The 13,923-nt window shown below is 46.9% G+C and overlaps 1 protein-coding gene across 13 annotated transcripts in view; it reads left to right on the plus strand.

The window, feature by feature from the left end:
- Nucleotides 1–13,923, plus strand: part of MAP4 (microtubule associated protein 4) — a 178,330-nt gene that overhangs the window by 36,926 nt on the left and 127,481 nt on the right. For all 13 annotated transcript variants that reach the window (XM_080973947.1, XM_080973943.1, XM_080973950.1 and 10 more), the window contains exon 3: nucleotides 1,497–1,565. In XM_080973947.1, the coding sequence (XP_080830073.1) occupies nucleotides 1,497–1,565 (69 nt within the window). The remainder of the gene's footprint in view (nucleotides 1–1,496; nucleotides 1,566–13,923) is intronic.

The following is a 13,923-nucleotide window of genomic DNA, read 5'->3' on the forward strand; positions in this document are numbered from 1 at the left end:
TATCGGAAGCCGCAGCCCTTTTGAACACTGGCTGCCTTTGTGGGGGCCATCTCTAGAGGCAGCCAAATAAGGTCACCTTCCAAAAGGTGCACATCAGAGGAAGGTTTTAACAAATCTCTCTCCCTTGAGTTTCCCTTGTCAGGTGTGTAAACCTGCCTAGTACCACACTGCCATCTGTTCCCTAGCTTTGTAGGGAAAGCTGAGCCAAGAGAGATGAATGTTGCATATGTGCCATAGCGGCGCAAGCTCCTGCTTTGGTTTTGCAGCAGGAAGATCTGCCACCAATAAGCAGTGTTTGAAATTAGCCAGGAGCCAGGTGCATTTTGCTCCTGGCCTTGCGACCCAAGTGAAGATGCCAGGATGGCACCTAACGTCGCTAGCATCTAGAGGTGGGATCATTGGATCTGGACTGTTTTCACACACACTAATACCCCATCCTGTAGAATTCTAGCACAGGAAACTGTTTCCCTATAGTTCTTGGACAACCACTCCCATCACCCCTGGCCATTGCGCCATGCTGTCTGGACCATTCGGGAGTCCAGCTACACTTGGAAGGCCACAGCCCCCTCCCCACTTTAAATTATCTGTTTTTACTGCTTTGCTGTATTTTGAATTGTTTTCATTTGTTTTTAAACAGTACGCCACCTTGATATTACTTTTGCTCAGAAAGGCAGGATGTACTTAAGCAAGTACTATGCTGCTGTTCCTTGTATTTTTAACTTCTCTTCAGGCTTTATTTTAATCTTTGAATTTTTGCACTTTATGAATTACAAGCCATTTGAAAGCCAGTCACGGTGCTGAGGTGGGATAGACCTTCACAAATCCCCATATTTAGGCTCACAGGCTGCCAGTGTTATAAACCAGCCAGGTGTGTTTTGCTACTCACACAGGTCCAAATGTGGCCACATGGAGACTTCTGAATGCTAGGTTGGAGCCTGGGGAAAGCAAAATATCACCTAGAAAAGGATCTGAAATATTTTCCTTGAAGCTTGATTTTGTTTTATTTGATGTTTTAATGTCTTATAAACCGCTTTCAGATTTCTCCTTTAAAATATAGCGCTATAAAAACAAAATTAAACGAATAACAACAACAACAAATCCCACTGCAAAAAAGGTGCCTAGGCATTCCATTGTGGCAACAGTGACCCAGGTTTAAGCTGCCATTTGGTGATAAGATTATATATCTGAGTTTCTAACCCGGCAGGTTGCTATAGAACATGCAGCACTTTCTCCCTTGCTCCTTCCCTGCAAACTACTTTGCTGGGCGGTGAATACAGCCTGCCCCTATGGAACTGGGTTCAAGAATGACATGGCTGGCTACTGGTAAAAACAGCTGGCTACCAAACTTAGTCAAAAGTCGCAGAGAATTCCCCACCCCTTTACAGGGAAGTACACTTGAAGAGGCTTATGCAGCCTGAATGTTAAAACCCTGTGAAGAGTGAAAATGAAGGCAGTGAGATTCCTCCCAGTTGATGAGACTGTCTCTGTCTTTTTAGGTACGTCAGCGACTGGACCAGCTGCTGTGGTCGAGAATGGCGACCATGGAATAGAAGGCACCAGGAAGGGTAAGATTTCAGTGGCCCTTATTTGTCCATCCCGTGATGATGTAAGGGAAATATTGGAACCACGTGGGCTTCTTCCCTCCTATCCAAAAAAAACCCCAGTCTGTTAGCCATAGCTACTGAACAGTACACAAGGCAACCTTTAACACGAACAGGTATCTCACAAAAATGTATGGCATCATCAAACATCTAAGCGGAACCTAGATTATATCCCAAGGATTAAAACATTTCTGGAACTGTAAGGTACATGAACCAGATTCTGCATAGAGGTTAATGTTGCCCCCATACATGCAGAAGTGAATATGACACACCTCCTGCATAGTTCAAAAGTTGTTATCAATATAATCTAGGTGAGTCCTGATGGTGCCAAATGCATTTTGGCTTTAGCAGTCTTCAGTGGCATTCTTTCCAAAAGAAGCAATGCTCTTCATGAGTCCCGGAGGGCAGTGGCAGTTAATGCATTAATGCTGCAGTAGCCTTTTCAGACACAATAATCTAAATTGATCTATATGCTGAGCCATATCTCCATGACTGTAGCGGCATACAAGAGTCCAATTATACACAATCTCAAGCCTTATTTTTTCCTGAAACCTGCAGCTCCTATCTTTGGAAGTGAGTGAGATGTATACCTTATTCATTAGTTATATTAAAAAGTTCACTCACAGCTTCACTTTTTGTGCTTTTGTTTGGTAGTCAGTGAAGAGGGTCTCTCTCTTTTTGGTTTGAGGTCTTCCCTCCTAGTCATTGCCCAGGGACCTAAGATTAGGGCTTTTTTGTGTGTTTATTTTAAGCATGGGATTATATCCTTCCAGGAGCTCATTACTTGATGTAACCTTTTCAATTTTCTGCAAAATGTTGTGTTTGTCTTGTCCTGTTGCTAGCGTTTTGTGAAAGACTTTTCTGACCCTCGTAGTAGTCCCACAGTCCAGGAAGTTCTTCCTCTTCCCCTCCCACCAAACCGCTCTTCTGCTTCAGAACAACTTTTGTAAATCAGTTTAGAAAATGCCATTGAGCATGAAGATGTTTCCAGGAGGCATCTCGTGGGCCTCACTGCCTCCGATCGCTGAGAGGTGTTGGGTTCAAACTGGCTTCTAGTGTCCCATTAAGAAGGATGCTTTTAAAATGAAACTCAGGCTGAACTCAGGATTGCTTCTGTGCTGTTGAGTCACTTCCATCTCCGCCCCCACCCCCTGCCTCTCCAGTGTGCAAGGAAGGCCCTCCCTTAGAAACATCAGGTGCTGTTCACCTGGGTGTGATTATGGACTCTTAAATCTGCTTGTGATCTGGAAGATGGGTATGCAGGCAACGTGCACATCCATGCCCTCTTTAACATTTTGGCTTGTCTAGTGGTTCCTTTTTCCGTTATTTATTTTAAGGATTGATTTATTCCAACGTATCTATGCTGCCTCTCAGGGCAAAGCCCTGCCAATGTGGGTCACACAAGACAGTTAAAACAGAGCACCATTCTTTCAATATATTTAGTGCAATCCAGTTCTAAAAATAAAAAAGCAGCTGTTTAAAAGACAAAATCAGGCCCACTTTATTCCAGATATGCACTCCTGCTTCAGAACTCAAGTATCTTGCGGGTTCAGATCAAGGACTATCTAGTGATGCTGACTGGAGCTGATAAGAATTGTAGCCCAGCAACGTCTCAAGGGCATATTGGCTACCTCTCTAGTCTTCCATCAACTAGTCATGGACACAACTAGATGACTTCAAAGGCAGAGAGGGGCATGGAGGAAAAGGCAAGCAATGGCTGCTAGCATTGCAGGAGGTTGGACTAGATGACCCTTGGGGTCCCTTCTAACTCTACAATTCTTTGATTCTATGGCTTATGTTTCTACCTCCAGTTTCAGAGGCAGTATGTCTCTGAATAGCCATAGCTGGGATTTGCAAGTGAGGAGCGCCCGATTCCTCCTTGAGGGCTTCCTGTAGGCGTCTGGCTGGTCACTGTGAGGACAGGAGTCTGGACTAGGTGGGCCATTGGCTTGTTCCAGCTGCAGGGCATCTCTCACATTCCTATTAGGTTTTCCTAGCCTGGTGCCCTCCAGATGTTTTGAATCACTCCCATCAACCTAAGCCAGCACCAATGGAAGTTGTAGACTAGCAATATCATGAGGCCATTGGGCTGGGGAAGGCTACATTAGATTGCCCATTGGAACATTGGCTAGTGGCCTACTAGGGGAAGACCATCTACTTCATGCCCGCCTGATACATTACTTGCAGAAACAGTGAACCCTGAGGATCATTGTTGCCTATGAACTTTCCACTATTGGCTACCCAGAATAGTAACTTCCCTCTGTAATGCATTCATATCTCTTGACTTCACAGACTTGTAATTAGAAATTGTGATGAAATCCTTGTAGTCTCTGTGGCTTTCCTCTGTTTCCCCAATTTTTCACACCGTCAACCTTTTCATGGAAGCCTTTTGCACTCGCTTATATGAACAGTTCCTGAGCTGGTCTCAAAGCCAAGTAGGAGCCCAAAGTATCTGACCGGACCGAGGAGTACATTGAGGGGTTGGGTTAGCGACCCACTTCCAATCACATTGAACTCCTCTACAGGCAGGAATAAGAAGGGTAAAGCTGTACTGGCGATAAATGCAAGGATGAAGGTCCGGCTGGTGCAAACTATCCATCCCCTGGCTTGAATTTGTTTAGCACCTGCTGCCCTTGTTCTACCCATAGAATTCATGTACCCAGCTGCCTAAAAGCCTTCTTTCCACCCCACCCCAGTGTAAAGAGCATTCCCCACACTGGCACTGCCCGTGTGCCCCCGGCCCATCTCCAGCAGTTGATGGGCAACCTGTGGCCTTCCACAGATGCTGTTGGACTCTAGTTCCCATCATCCCTAGCCAGCTTGACCCAGTGATCAGAGATGATGGAAGTTGTAGTGTAGCAACATCTGGAGGACCACAGATTTCCAATCCCTGATTTACAGCCTAGATGAGCTTGTGCTTCCTTGCATCATTTCTTTAGGAGCGTTTAGGTGCGGCTATAAATCATCACCCTCACATTTTGTATGTGTGTCTGTGTGTTGGGAGAGGGCTGCTTATGGTGTCCCATGTACCTACTGATGATGGGTGCTGGCATCTCAGTCCTGCAAAGCTGCATAGTTCCAAGCACAGTGAGAGATCCTGGATGCGTTGTGCGCGGTGCTGATGGAAGCCCCCCCCCCCCTGCAAGCTCTGGATTCGTTTCCCGCCTTGCACAGCAGGGCAAAGACCCACGCAAAGGGCAGGGCAAAGACCCACGCAAAACACACAAAGAGAAAAAGAAACAAAAATTAAAACACATTAAATCTATCTGCAGAGCTAGCAAGGTAGCAGTATCTAACAATGCTACCTTGGAAAAGCTTGCCTTGAATGAAAACATCTAAAAGAACAGATTGTTGGCGCCATCCTAATTTTAGGAGAGGTGATTATAGAGCTTTCAAGGCTGCATGCACAGAGAAAGATGCTCAGGCACTTAAGAGTAAAAATAAGGAAAATACAGCTTTTCTTTGGCTTTGAGTAAATATTTTTTAAAACCTGGCAGCCTGCTGGCTTGCTTTTGCAGCCTTACAATGGCTTGGCATGTGCTACATAAATCATTCTCTGCAGATTGGAGGGAATGGCTGCAGAGGTTGGAGGTGAGTAGTGAAAAGGGAGATATTTTCTTGAGGCAAATATCTGCCTGGGGCATCTTAAGGGACCAAGATAGTTCAGAAGATGGTATGGGCGTGGCTCCTCTTTCTGCAGTCGTATCTGCTGTCTGTGTTAGTCTACAGCAGAAATGAGGGGAGGGAGACAGATGTTTGCAGTTGACCTCATGTCAGAAGTGATGCATTTGAGACCACCCACACAGGAATGGGGAGTAACTATAGGCTGCATGGTTGTCTAGCTGCATAAATTGTCTCAGGGCCCAAAATAGGTGGCTTATGGAGAAATAGAATAGGTCAAGTCATCTGGATGTCAATACCTCTTTGTGATGGCAGGATCATGGCTTAAATCAGGCTTTCCAAGCTGGGCATCTCCAAATGTTGCTGGATTTCCAGTTCCTGTTAGTCCTAGCCAACATGCCCAATGGTCAGGGATGGTAGGAGCTGGAATCCCCAAACCTCTGGCGGGCACCAAGTTGGCAAAGACAGCTATCTTCTAGAATTGCAGAAAGCCCATTTTAAAAACACAGTTTTAACCCCTTTTGGTATGCAGTACCATGCGTTATGTGGGACACGGGTGGCTCTGTGGGTTAAACCACAGAGCCTAGGACTTGCCAATCAGAAGGTCGGCGGTTCGAATCCCCGCAACAGGGTGAGCTCCTGTTGCTTGGTCCCTGCTCCTGCCAACCTAGCAGTTCGAAAGCACCTCAAAGTGCAAGTAGATAAATAGGTACTGCTCCGGCGGGAAGGTAAACGGCGTTTCTGTGCGCTGCTCTGGTTCGCCAGAAGCGGCTTAGTCATGCTGGCCACATGACCCAGAAGCTGTATGCCGGCTCCCTCGGCCAATAAAGCGAGATGGGCGCCACAACCCCAGAGTCGGTCACGACTGGACCTAATGGTCAGGGGTCCCCTTTACCCTTACCATGTGTTATGGTAGAAGAATCATAGACTCATGGAGTTGGAAGGGACCCTGGTGACCATCTACTCCAACCCCCTACAATGCAAGGAACGCAGTGTGTCTGCGAGGGTGTGTTTGCAGCATGGCGTTCAGGCTCAGTGGAATAAACCCAGTCTAGGAAGGGCAAGAGGAGCTCCAGCCCCCTGTGGACCTTCCAGCTGTGGACTGTGTGTGTGTTGAGTTGTGACATTTCTGTAGCGACACTCTTCCAATCTGTTGTCTTATGTGGCCTTCAGGAATGATTCCCGGCACGTTGTCTTGCGAGCTGGTGGTGGGAAGGACCAGGTTTATTAGCTGCAAACATCCAGGTTCATCAGGCAGCTCCAGAACACAAGATGATCAAATGTCCTGAGACTTGGAAAATGCTGGGCATTGCTTGTGTTTCTGCGTCCCTTGAAAGTGCTGCCGCCTCAGTTTCCTTTGTGCACAAGAAGCAGTGGTTGGTGGTTGGGTCGGGGTAAAGACTGGGTGCTGACTGTTCCAGCACAAGACCCATTGAAATCAGTGAACGGGTGCTACATATTCAGTCAGGCCTGATTTTTTTATTTCTTATTTTTGCTTGACATGGATAGCTCAGTTGGCCAGGACAATGGCGCTGATAATGCCAAGCTTGCAGGTTTGATCCCCGTACGGGACAGCTGCATATTCCTGCTATTCCAGGGGGTTGCACTAGATGATCCTCAGTGTACTTTCCAATTCTACAATTCTATGAAGAGTGCTGGTCTTTCCATCCTAGCAAGGTCCTGTTAGCTGCATAGGTCCCTTGCAAACCCAGGCTCCCTTCAAAGGCAAACTTTTCTGCTCAAGGTCGCAGGGTCTGCAGCCTTAATGCATAGACAGAGCCATACCCAAACGCATCGACTTCCTGCAGTATTTTTAGGAATCTTTCCCCTGCCTTGCCCTGTGACATGACCAGAGAGGGGCTCCCAACTTACTGCTGCATGTTTCGTACTATTGACTGGCTGCTTCCTTTCCGTACAACAAGCATGACTCTCTCTCTCTTTCTCTTTCTCTTTCTCTCTCTGTCTCTCTTGCAAAAGAGAACTTCCCTGCTTGTCTCCAGTCTGGCTGCGCTCAGTAGTATGTTGCTTGATGTGCAGTTTACTGCATTAATGTTCATGTTTACTAATGACTTAATGCTTTTATGCCCCCTCCCCGTATTTTCCTTCTCCCCCATCACGTTCCTCCCCCCCCCTTTCTATCTTTCTTTTTCCTTCCTAGAAGCCTAGACCCCGGGCGCTGCTACCAACAGGAGACCAGTGTGTGCTTTTCTTTCCGTCATTTACACTTCTTTAAAAAAAAAATACAAAAATGCCGCCACCAAAACACCCTCCGCATTTTGCAGAGCTCTTCCTTTACCTACCTGGAGTTCTATGGGGCTGAAGAAACAACGCGGGGTGTAGATCGGCTGCTGTCCTGCCCCTTGCCAGCACCACCTTGCTCCTCCTCCTCTTCTTCTTCTTCTTCTTCCTCCTCCCCTCCTCCTCCTCCTCCCTATCTCTGCTCACCAGCGCTCATTGAGACCTTTCTTTGTTGTAAGCGCAGGTGGTGAGTGGCAGCTGTTGAAAGGGCACTTTATTAACTTTGATTTTCTCTTTTTATGATTTCACATTTTTTAAATTTAATCATCAGTTCTTTTTCCTTTTGCCACCCCTCCCAAGCCCCCAGCCATGTCTGCATTTATTTTATTTTCCTCTTACAACCAGCAGGGCTTGCCTTCCAGAGCTCATCCACAGTGTTGCAGGGCTTGGGGTCTTTAGCTTAGATTGACAGCCGCATTTCTTGGCCCTTCACTTGCTCCACCTTCTTCATCCCCCTCCCCCCAAGTTCCCTGGTGCCTTTCCATATAAGGAACTTGATTTTATTGTTTGGTGTGTCCCCCCCCAAAAAACTTCCTTTGATTTGAAATCAGCAGGGTTCCCCCCTCCCCCTTCTTTTAAAATGACTTTGAACAGGAATTATGCCAAAAAAAATTTGCATTGGATGAGACCTTTAAAAAGCACAGAAGAAATAAACATTGCTAAATAATTTTTTCAAGAGTGGCGCTGTCGCGCGTCTACTCTTGGAGCAGAGTAACCTTGATCGCGTTCTGCTGTTCACATCAAACTCGGAGCCGGCAGATGGGTTCTGCTTTCATGAAAGTTTAATGCGTGTTGAAGTCTTACCTTTGTGCTAAGACTTTGCTCGGATGCAAATTCTTGTTTGCTTTCCCTGTCAGAAAACCAAGGTAGGAATAGACTGACAGGAGGGGAGGGGACGATGGAGCGAGCGCCACAGAGCCAGACATCAGACATGTCAAAACCGCTAATGAAATAATTATCTGACAAGGCCGCAGCCAGAGTGGGAAGGAGCTGTTGTCTCTTTGAACTCCTCCTGATCTGTCTGTAGGTTTAGCTTGTCACTTGCAATCTCCCTGGCTGTCCCCTCTCGGATATAAATTGGCCCCTGTGCATGGAGAGAGCGGCAACAAAATTCATATCAAGGCCTAAATTTGGGCTCCCTTTATGCCTCCAGGCTAGCAGACGGATAAAACTTTCCTTAAGCGTAGCTGACTTATGTTCTTGCTGCCTTATCTGCTACTTAAAAAATGATGTATACATGCCTGAGCACTGATGAGCCCAGCTGTGATGCCCCTGCATGTATTTGGATGCTGAAGAATACCCAGGCCCCAAACCGGCTTGTGTCTTTATTAGAGATGCATGAAATAGAGTAAGCATGGAAACGGAGTGAGCATGACAGAGACTCTGTTTGAAATACAGAGCATATTGCCAACACCCAACTCACAAATAACCGTATGCAGAGGGCCAGAAAGGTTCAGAGTTTCTGTGCAAGAGGTGCATGACTTTGGTAGACAACATTTTGAGAGCTCTGGGAAAGCAGGATAGTGGCTACTCTCATTAGAAGAGCGAGTGACTTTGCCCAAGGCTTCCAGTTGTAGCTAAGATGGTGTTTCAAGATGGGGCGAATTCCAGCCTGCACCTCTTGAGAGTCTTTCTCTTGGCTGGGCTGCCAACGTTGCCCTTGACCCAACAGGTTTTATTTGTGTGTGTACAGATATACGCGGCCCATGCAAATCCAGCTTTCTGTTCTCACAGTGGCAAGCCAGTTGCCTAGTGGGGAAGTCCGCAAGCAGCAGCAGCAGCACCTCCCATGTGCAATTCCAAGTTGGTTGCACTGAACCCCATATGGTTCTCTGTTCATTGTCATCCCTTGTAGGAGCATTCCCTTCATTGGCTTGGTGGCTGTCGCTGGGCGAGTTGTCTTAGAAGAGTGCAGTAGGTCCACTGGGGTAGGCTAGTTGTGCGACTGATGATGATGGAAGAGCCAAGCAAGGCTCATCCCTTCACAGGTGGTCCAGTGCAGCCCACCCCACATTCCCCCTTCATGTCGTTCCAATTTAACATCCTTGCACTGCTAATTGAAGTCCCCAGAAGATTTCCAACCACCCGTCCCTCGTGGAGCACAGCTTAGGACCTGGTGTGATCCCTGCATGCTCTGGGCGTGCATCCCAAAGAGGCTTGCTTTTGAACTTTTCCAAGAGAATATCCCACAAAGAGGGGAAGCATGTTGGAATGAAGGGGCCTTTCATCCTCCTTGCTTAGTTTGTTTAAGGAAACGGGAGTGTGTTGCTTTGACCTGACATTCACTCGCAGCCTCATTAGTTGGAAGCTAGCTATTCCACGGTGCCAGCTCGTTCTGAGCATCCAAACACTCGCTGCTCTTTGTTAGCCTTGCCTTAGGGAGTGTCTGCGTGCTGAGGCCCTTTGCAATAGCGTCTCTCCCCTTACCTGCAAGATGGTCTCTCCCATAGAACTCCATGGGGTCCCACTGGGTCATCCAGCCTGCCCTCCTGGTATACCTGTAGCATCCTCTGTAGATTGGGGTGGGGTGGGAGAATCCGGCCTCTGTATTCAGGAGGTGCTAAAAGGTGAATTAATGTAGCTCTTTTGGTTCTGTGGCTTTGCTAGAGGAGGTGGCATTTAGGAGTCAGGAAACAGGCAGCGATCACGCCCAGGAAGCAACAGCGATCACTGCCCAGAGAGGCCTCTCTCATCTTCACTCATTTCACTCTCCCAAGTGGTTAATAACGATGAATCTGTCCTAAGGATTTTGGCCCCTAAAGTGAAAATCTGGCTTTGTGGCTGACGAGCAAAGAAGTCTTGCAGGCACTTACAAAACTCTTGGATACTGTGACTTTCGATTTTCCCCTTGGCAAAAAGAAACATTTCCAGCGAAGTGTGAAAGAAAATGCACTTGGAGCAAATGGAACTTGAGGTGAAAATGGAGACTTGGGGCTGCAAGAAGACACTTGCCACTCAAGTTGAGTGGCTCCCTGGGCCTCCTTTTGGGAGCTGCTGACTGGAGGAGGCCCATTAGAGTAGTTCAAGGGTTAGGGCCATGCAAGCTTTCTCCTTCCCTCAATGCAGGAAGGATGTGCCTGGACTCATAATAGGGCAACGTCTGCAACTTAAGCCCCTACAAATACTTTTAAAGACCTTCCAAATAAACCATAAGCATTTTTCAGCTCTGTCTTTTTTAGCCAATGATGTGTTGGCCTAACAAAACACGTTTTGCCAAAGCAGGCAGTCCAGGTTTTTCGCCAAAGCAGGATTGGCCAACCAGCCACCATGAGGCTGAGGGTAACTGGGGCAACCATTCCTGCAAACATCAAGCAGCTAGACTGGTGACTCCATCACAAGCCATTCTACTCACTTCTTAACTGGACCAAAGAGAAACTCCTTGAGTTTCTGCTTTCTCCATGATTCCACCTACCATCCTTCCTTTCTTTTTGTGCTTGTTTTATATTCAGTTTCTGTGCTTCATATTTCAGTTTCTCTCTCCTCTTTTAAGTTTGCCAAATTTGCTCGGGTAAAGCCGATACTTCGGCATAGATTGCAGTGCATGAGTTGCACCACTGGTGGGTGGTTGGGTGATTCCGCTGAGGAACAAAGATTTTTATGTGCTTCTGTTGTAGTAATGTCACACGTATGTTGGACTGAGAAAATCTGAATGCTTGAGCCTGGGCTTTTTAATTCCTCAGCCTTTCTGCATATGCTTTGGTAATTAATAGAACACGCCCAAGTGCACTTCTCAAATCTCCAGGCCTGCTTCTTTATTTTAAAAACAGGCCCTTGTGATTTGTTGCTCGGTTGCCTGCAATAATTATAGAAAGCTTCTAGAAATGTTTCCTAAGTCAACTCATGTCTCTAAAGTCTTGTATGCAATCCTGTATACTGATCCTATACCTCTTTGCTGAATAAACTACTAATAAAGCTTGTGTGCTAACCTCACACCTGTCTCTCTCGCTTGGTGGAAATGTTCTTGTCATGGATTTAAAAAAACTTCTAGTAGTTTCAAATTCTTCCTGATTTCTCTTGATTGTAATTCTTGGGCAAATCTTGGGTTTAAATGTGTTCCTACACTTTGTTGGTAGTATTGGATAGATAATTAAGGTCAAGGCCTCTGAAATGTGGGTCTGCTGAACCTCACTGTACAAAGGCATTTTCCTTTGTACTTAAAGCAGACAGCACAGAGGCTTCCCTAGCTAATACAATGCAATATTATTCCTGCATTGTGGGGGTGGGGTTTGGACTAGATGCCCCTTGGGGTCCCTTCCAATTCTGTGATTCTCTCTTCCTGGTTGTGCCAAGCTGTGCCGGCACACTGCTGCCTTGTTTGCTCAAGGCACAAGAGTTTAGCAGAAGTTTTTACATCTCCACAGGCCTCCACTCATTTCCCAGTGCCCTGTTTGAAAGCTCATTCACATTCAAGAGCAGACATAGGCAAACTCAGCCCTCCAGATGCTTTGGGACTACAACTCCCATGATCCCTAGCTAACAGGACCGGTGGTCAGGGATGATGGGAATTGTAGTCCCAAAACAAGTTTGTCTATGCCTGCTCAAGAGAGAGTGTAAATGGTATACTCATTCAGAAGCCACTCTTCCTTCTGAAATTTGATCTGGAGGGCTGGCTCAAGTAGCAAACGCCTTCCTTCTTGACTAAATGGATGCTGCTTCATTGCGCAGCGAGAGCTGCAATTTGCCACAGTGGCAATTAAGCCTTTGCAAGGGTCCTCTCCCGCCACCAACCGATCGGCATTAGAATTAATTTTCATTTACTCTCTTTTTCTTTTTAAGGCCCGTTCAAAGCAGCAGTTACTCAGTGGAAAGTAGGCGGCTGCTACGCCCACTGTACAGACGGGGTGCTAAGATGAAAGATGGGACTCCCCACCCCAGCGATTCCCAACAGCCCCCATGCCAAAGCTGGGTGGGATCTAAGGCTCAAGATGCCATGGCGAACATAGGAATCTGCCTTCCTCTGAGTCACACCATAGGTCCACCTACCTCAGTACTGTCCACACTGACTTGCAGCTGCTCTCCAGGGGCCTCTCCCAGCCATTTCTGCTGAAACCTGGGATTGAACTGGAGACCTTTTACATGCAATAATAATTTAATAGTAATTTTTTTATTTGTACCCCACCCATCTGACTGGGTTGCCACAGCCGCTCTGGGGATCTGCTCTACTTCTGAGCTGTCTCTCTTCCCCATGGGATCTTATGCATGTGTGCGTGTGTGTTTGTATGTGTATGTGGGTGTACACTTAACACCTTACCCTTCTTTTGGACCCTGGCTAGAAACTAGGGTTTTTCACAAGGCTCCTTCAGAAGCCAGTGGGATAGGGGGTGAGAGAAGATTGATCCAGTCAAAGGGATTGCCACTTGGTGTCCTCTAATCATTTTCTCTTTCACAGTTGGGGAGGATACAATTTGGGGAAGTGTGGGTTTTCTTCTCCTTGTAGCTGATCAAACCTGACTCCAAAGGACATTGGGCAAAGCACAAAGTGACCATCTAACACAGAAGTCCATGGTTGGACCCCAGCTAGGCTGGTATTCTTAAGTGTGATAGGTGGGTGGTCTTCTGACTGATGTTTAGACCACAGTCAAAATCAGTCTGTGTGGGCACAGTTCCCATCACCAGCAAACATCCAGGCCTTCTGCATCCACCCTGGCATTCGACACAACAAATTTGCATCACTGTCCCAGGCAAGAAGACACTTTGCATATATTTGAGTCTCCCTAATTTAGTCGTGGAACAGCTGGAGGAGGAACAGGCTGTGATTGTGCTATGTGAATTGCTGAACTTGAGGGAAGGCGTATGCTGTGGTGCCAACATAGTCCTGGATTTAACCCTTAACCAGTTTAAACTTGAGGTGCAAAAACTCAGACATGGGATCAAACCTAACTCTACCTGCTTCTAAATGAATAGTAAACTCCCTTTGAGAAAAAGCAGGCAGCAAACTACAGTCCCCAGAATTCTTTGGGGGAAGTCATGTGCTGCAAAATGGCATGGATGTCTCCTAGATCAGTTTCCAGCCACCCTGCACCACCTAAGGCATCTGCCTCCAGTTCTTAGTTTGTCTTTGGGCTCTGTTCCGTGACTCAGTGGAGTCTGAAAAACTGGCTGAGGTTGGCAGGTGTAAGTTCTGGGTCCTTCTGCCCAAAGCAAATAGGATTATTTGCTCTTCAGTCTCCGAGCCAGTGGCTGACTCCTTGCCTGACCTATCTCAGGTGCAGCTGAGAGAACCAAAAAGATGGGCAGAGCCCCATGAACACCACTCTGAGCTCTTAGGAGGGGAGGATGAGATTAATAGGTGCAAATGTTTCTTTGGCATCTTGAAAGGCAACTTTTGGCCAGGCTTCAGAGGCTAAGTGTCAGGCTCACAAACCAAGCAAGGAGAGAGAGTTGCCTCAGATTAAGCAGCTAG

Source organism: Podarcis pityusensis (assembly GCF_964106645.2).
Source record: "Podarcis pityusensis genome assembly, chromosome: 12".
In the NCBI taxonomy this organism is placed as follows: domain Eukaryota; kingdom Metazoa; phylum Chordata; class Lepidosauria; order Squamata; family Lacertidae; genus Podarcis; species Podarcis pityusensis.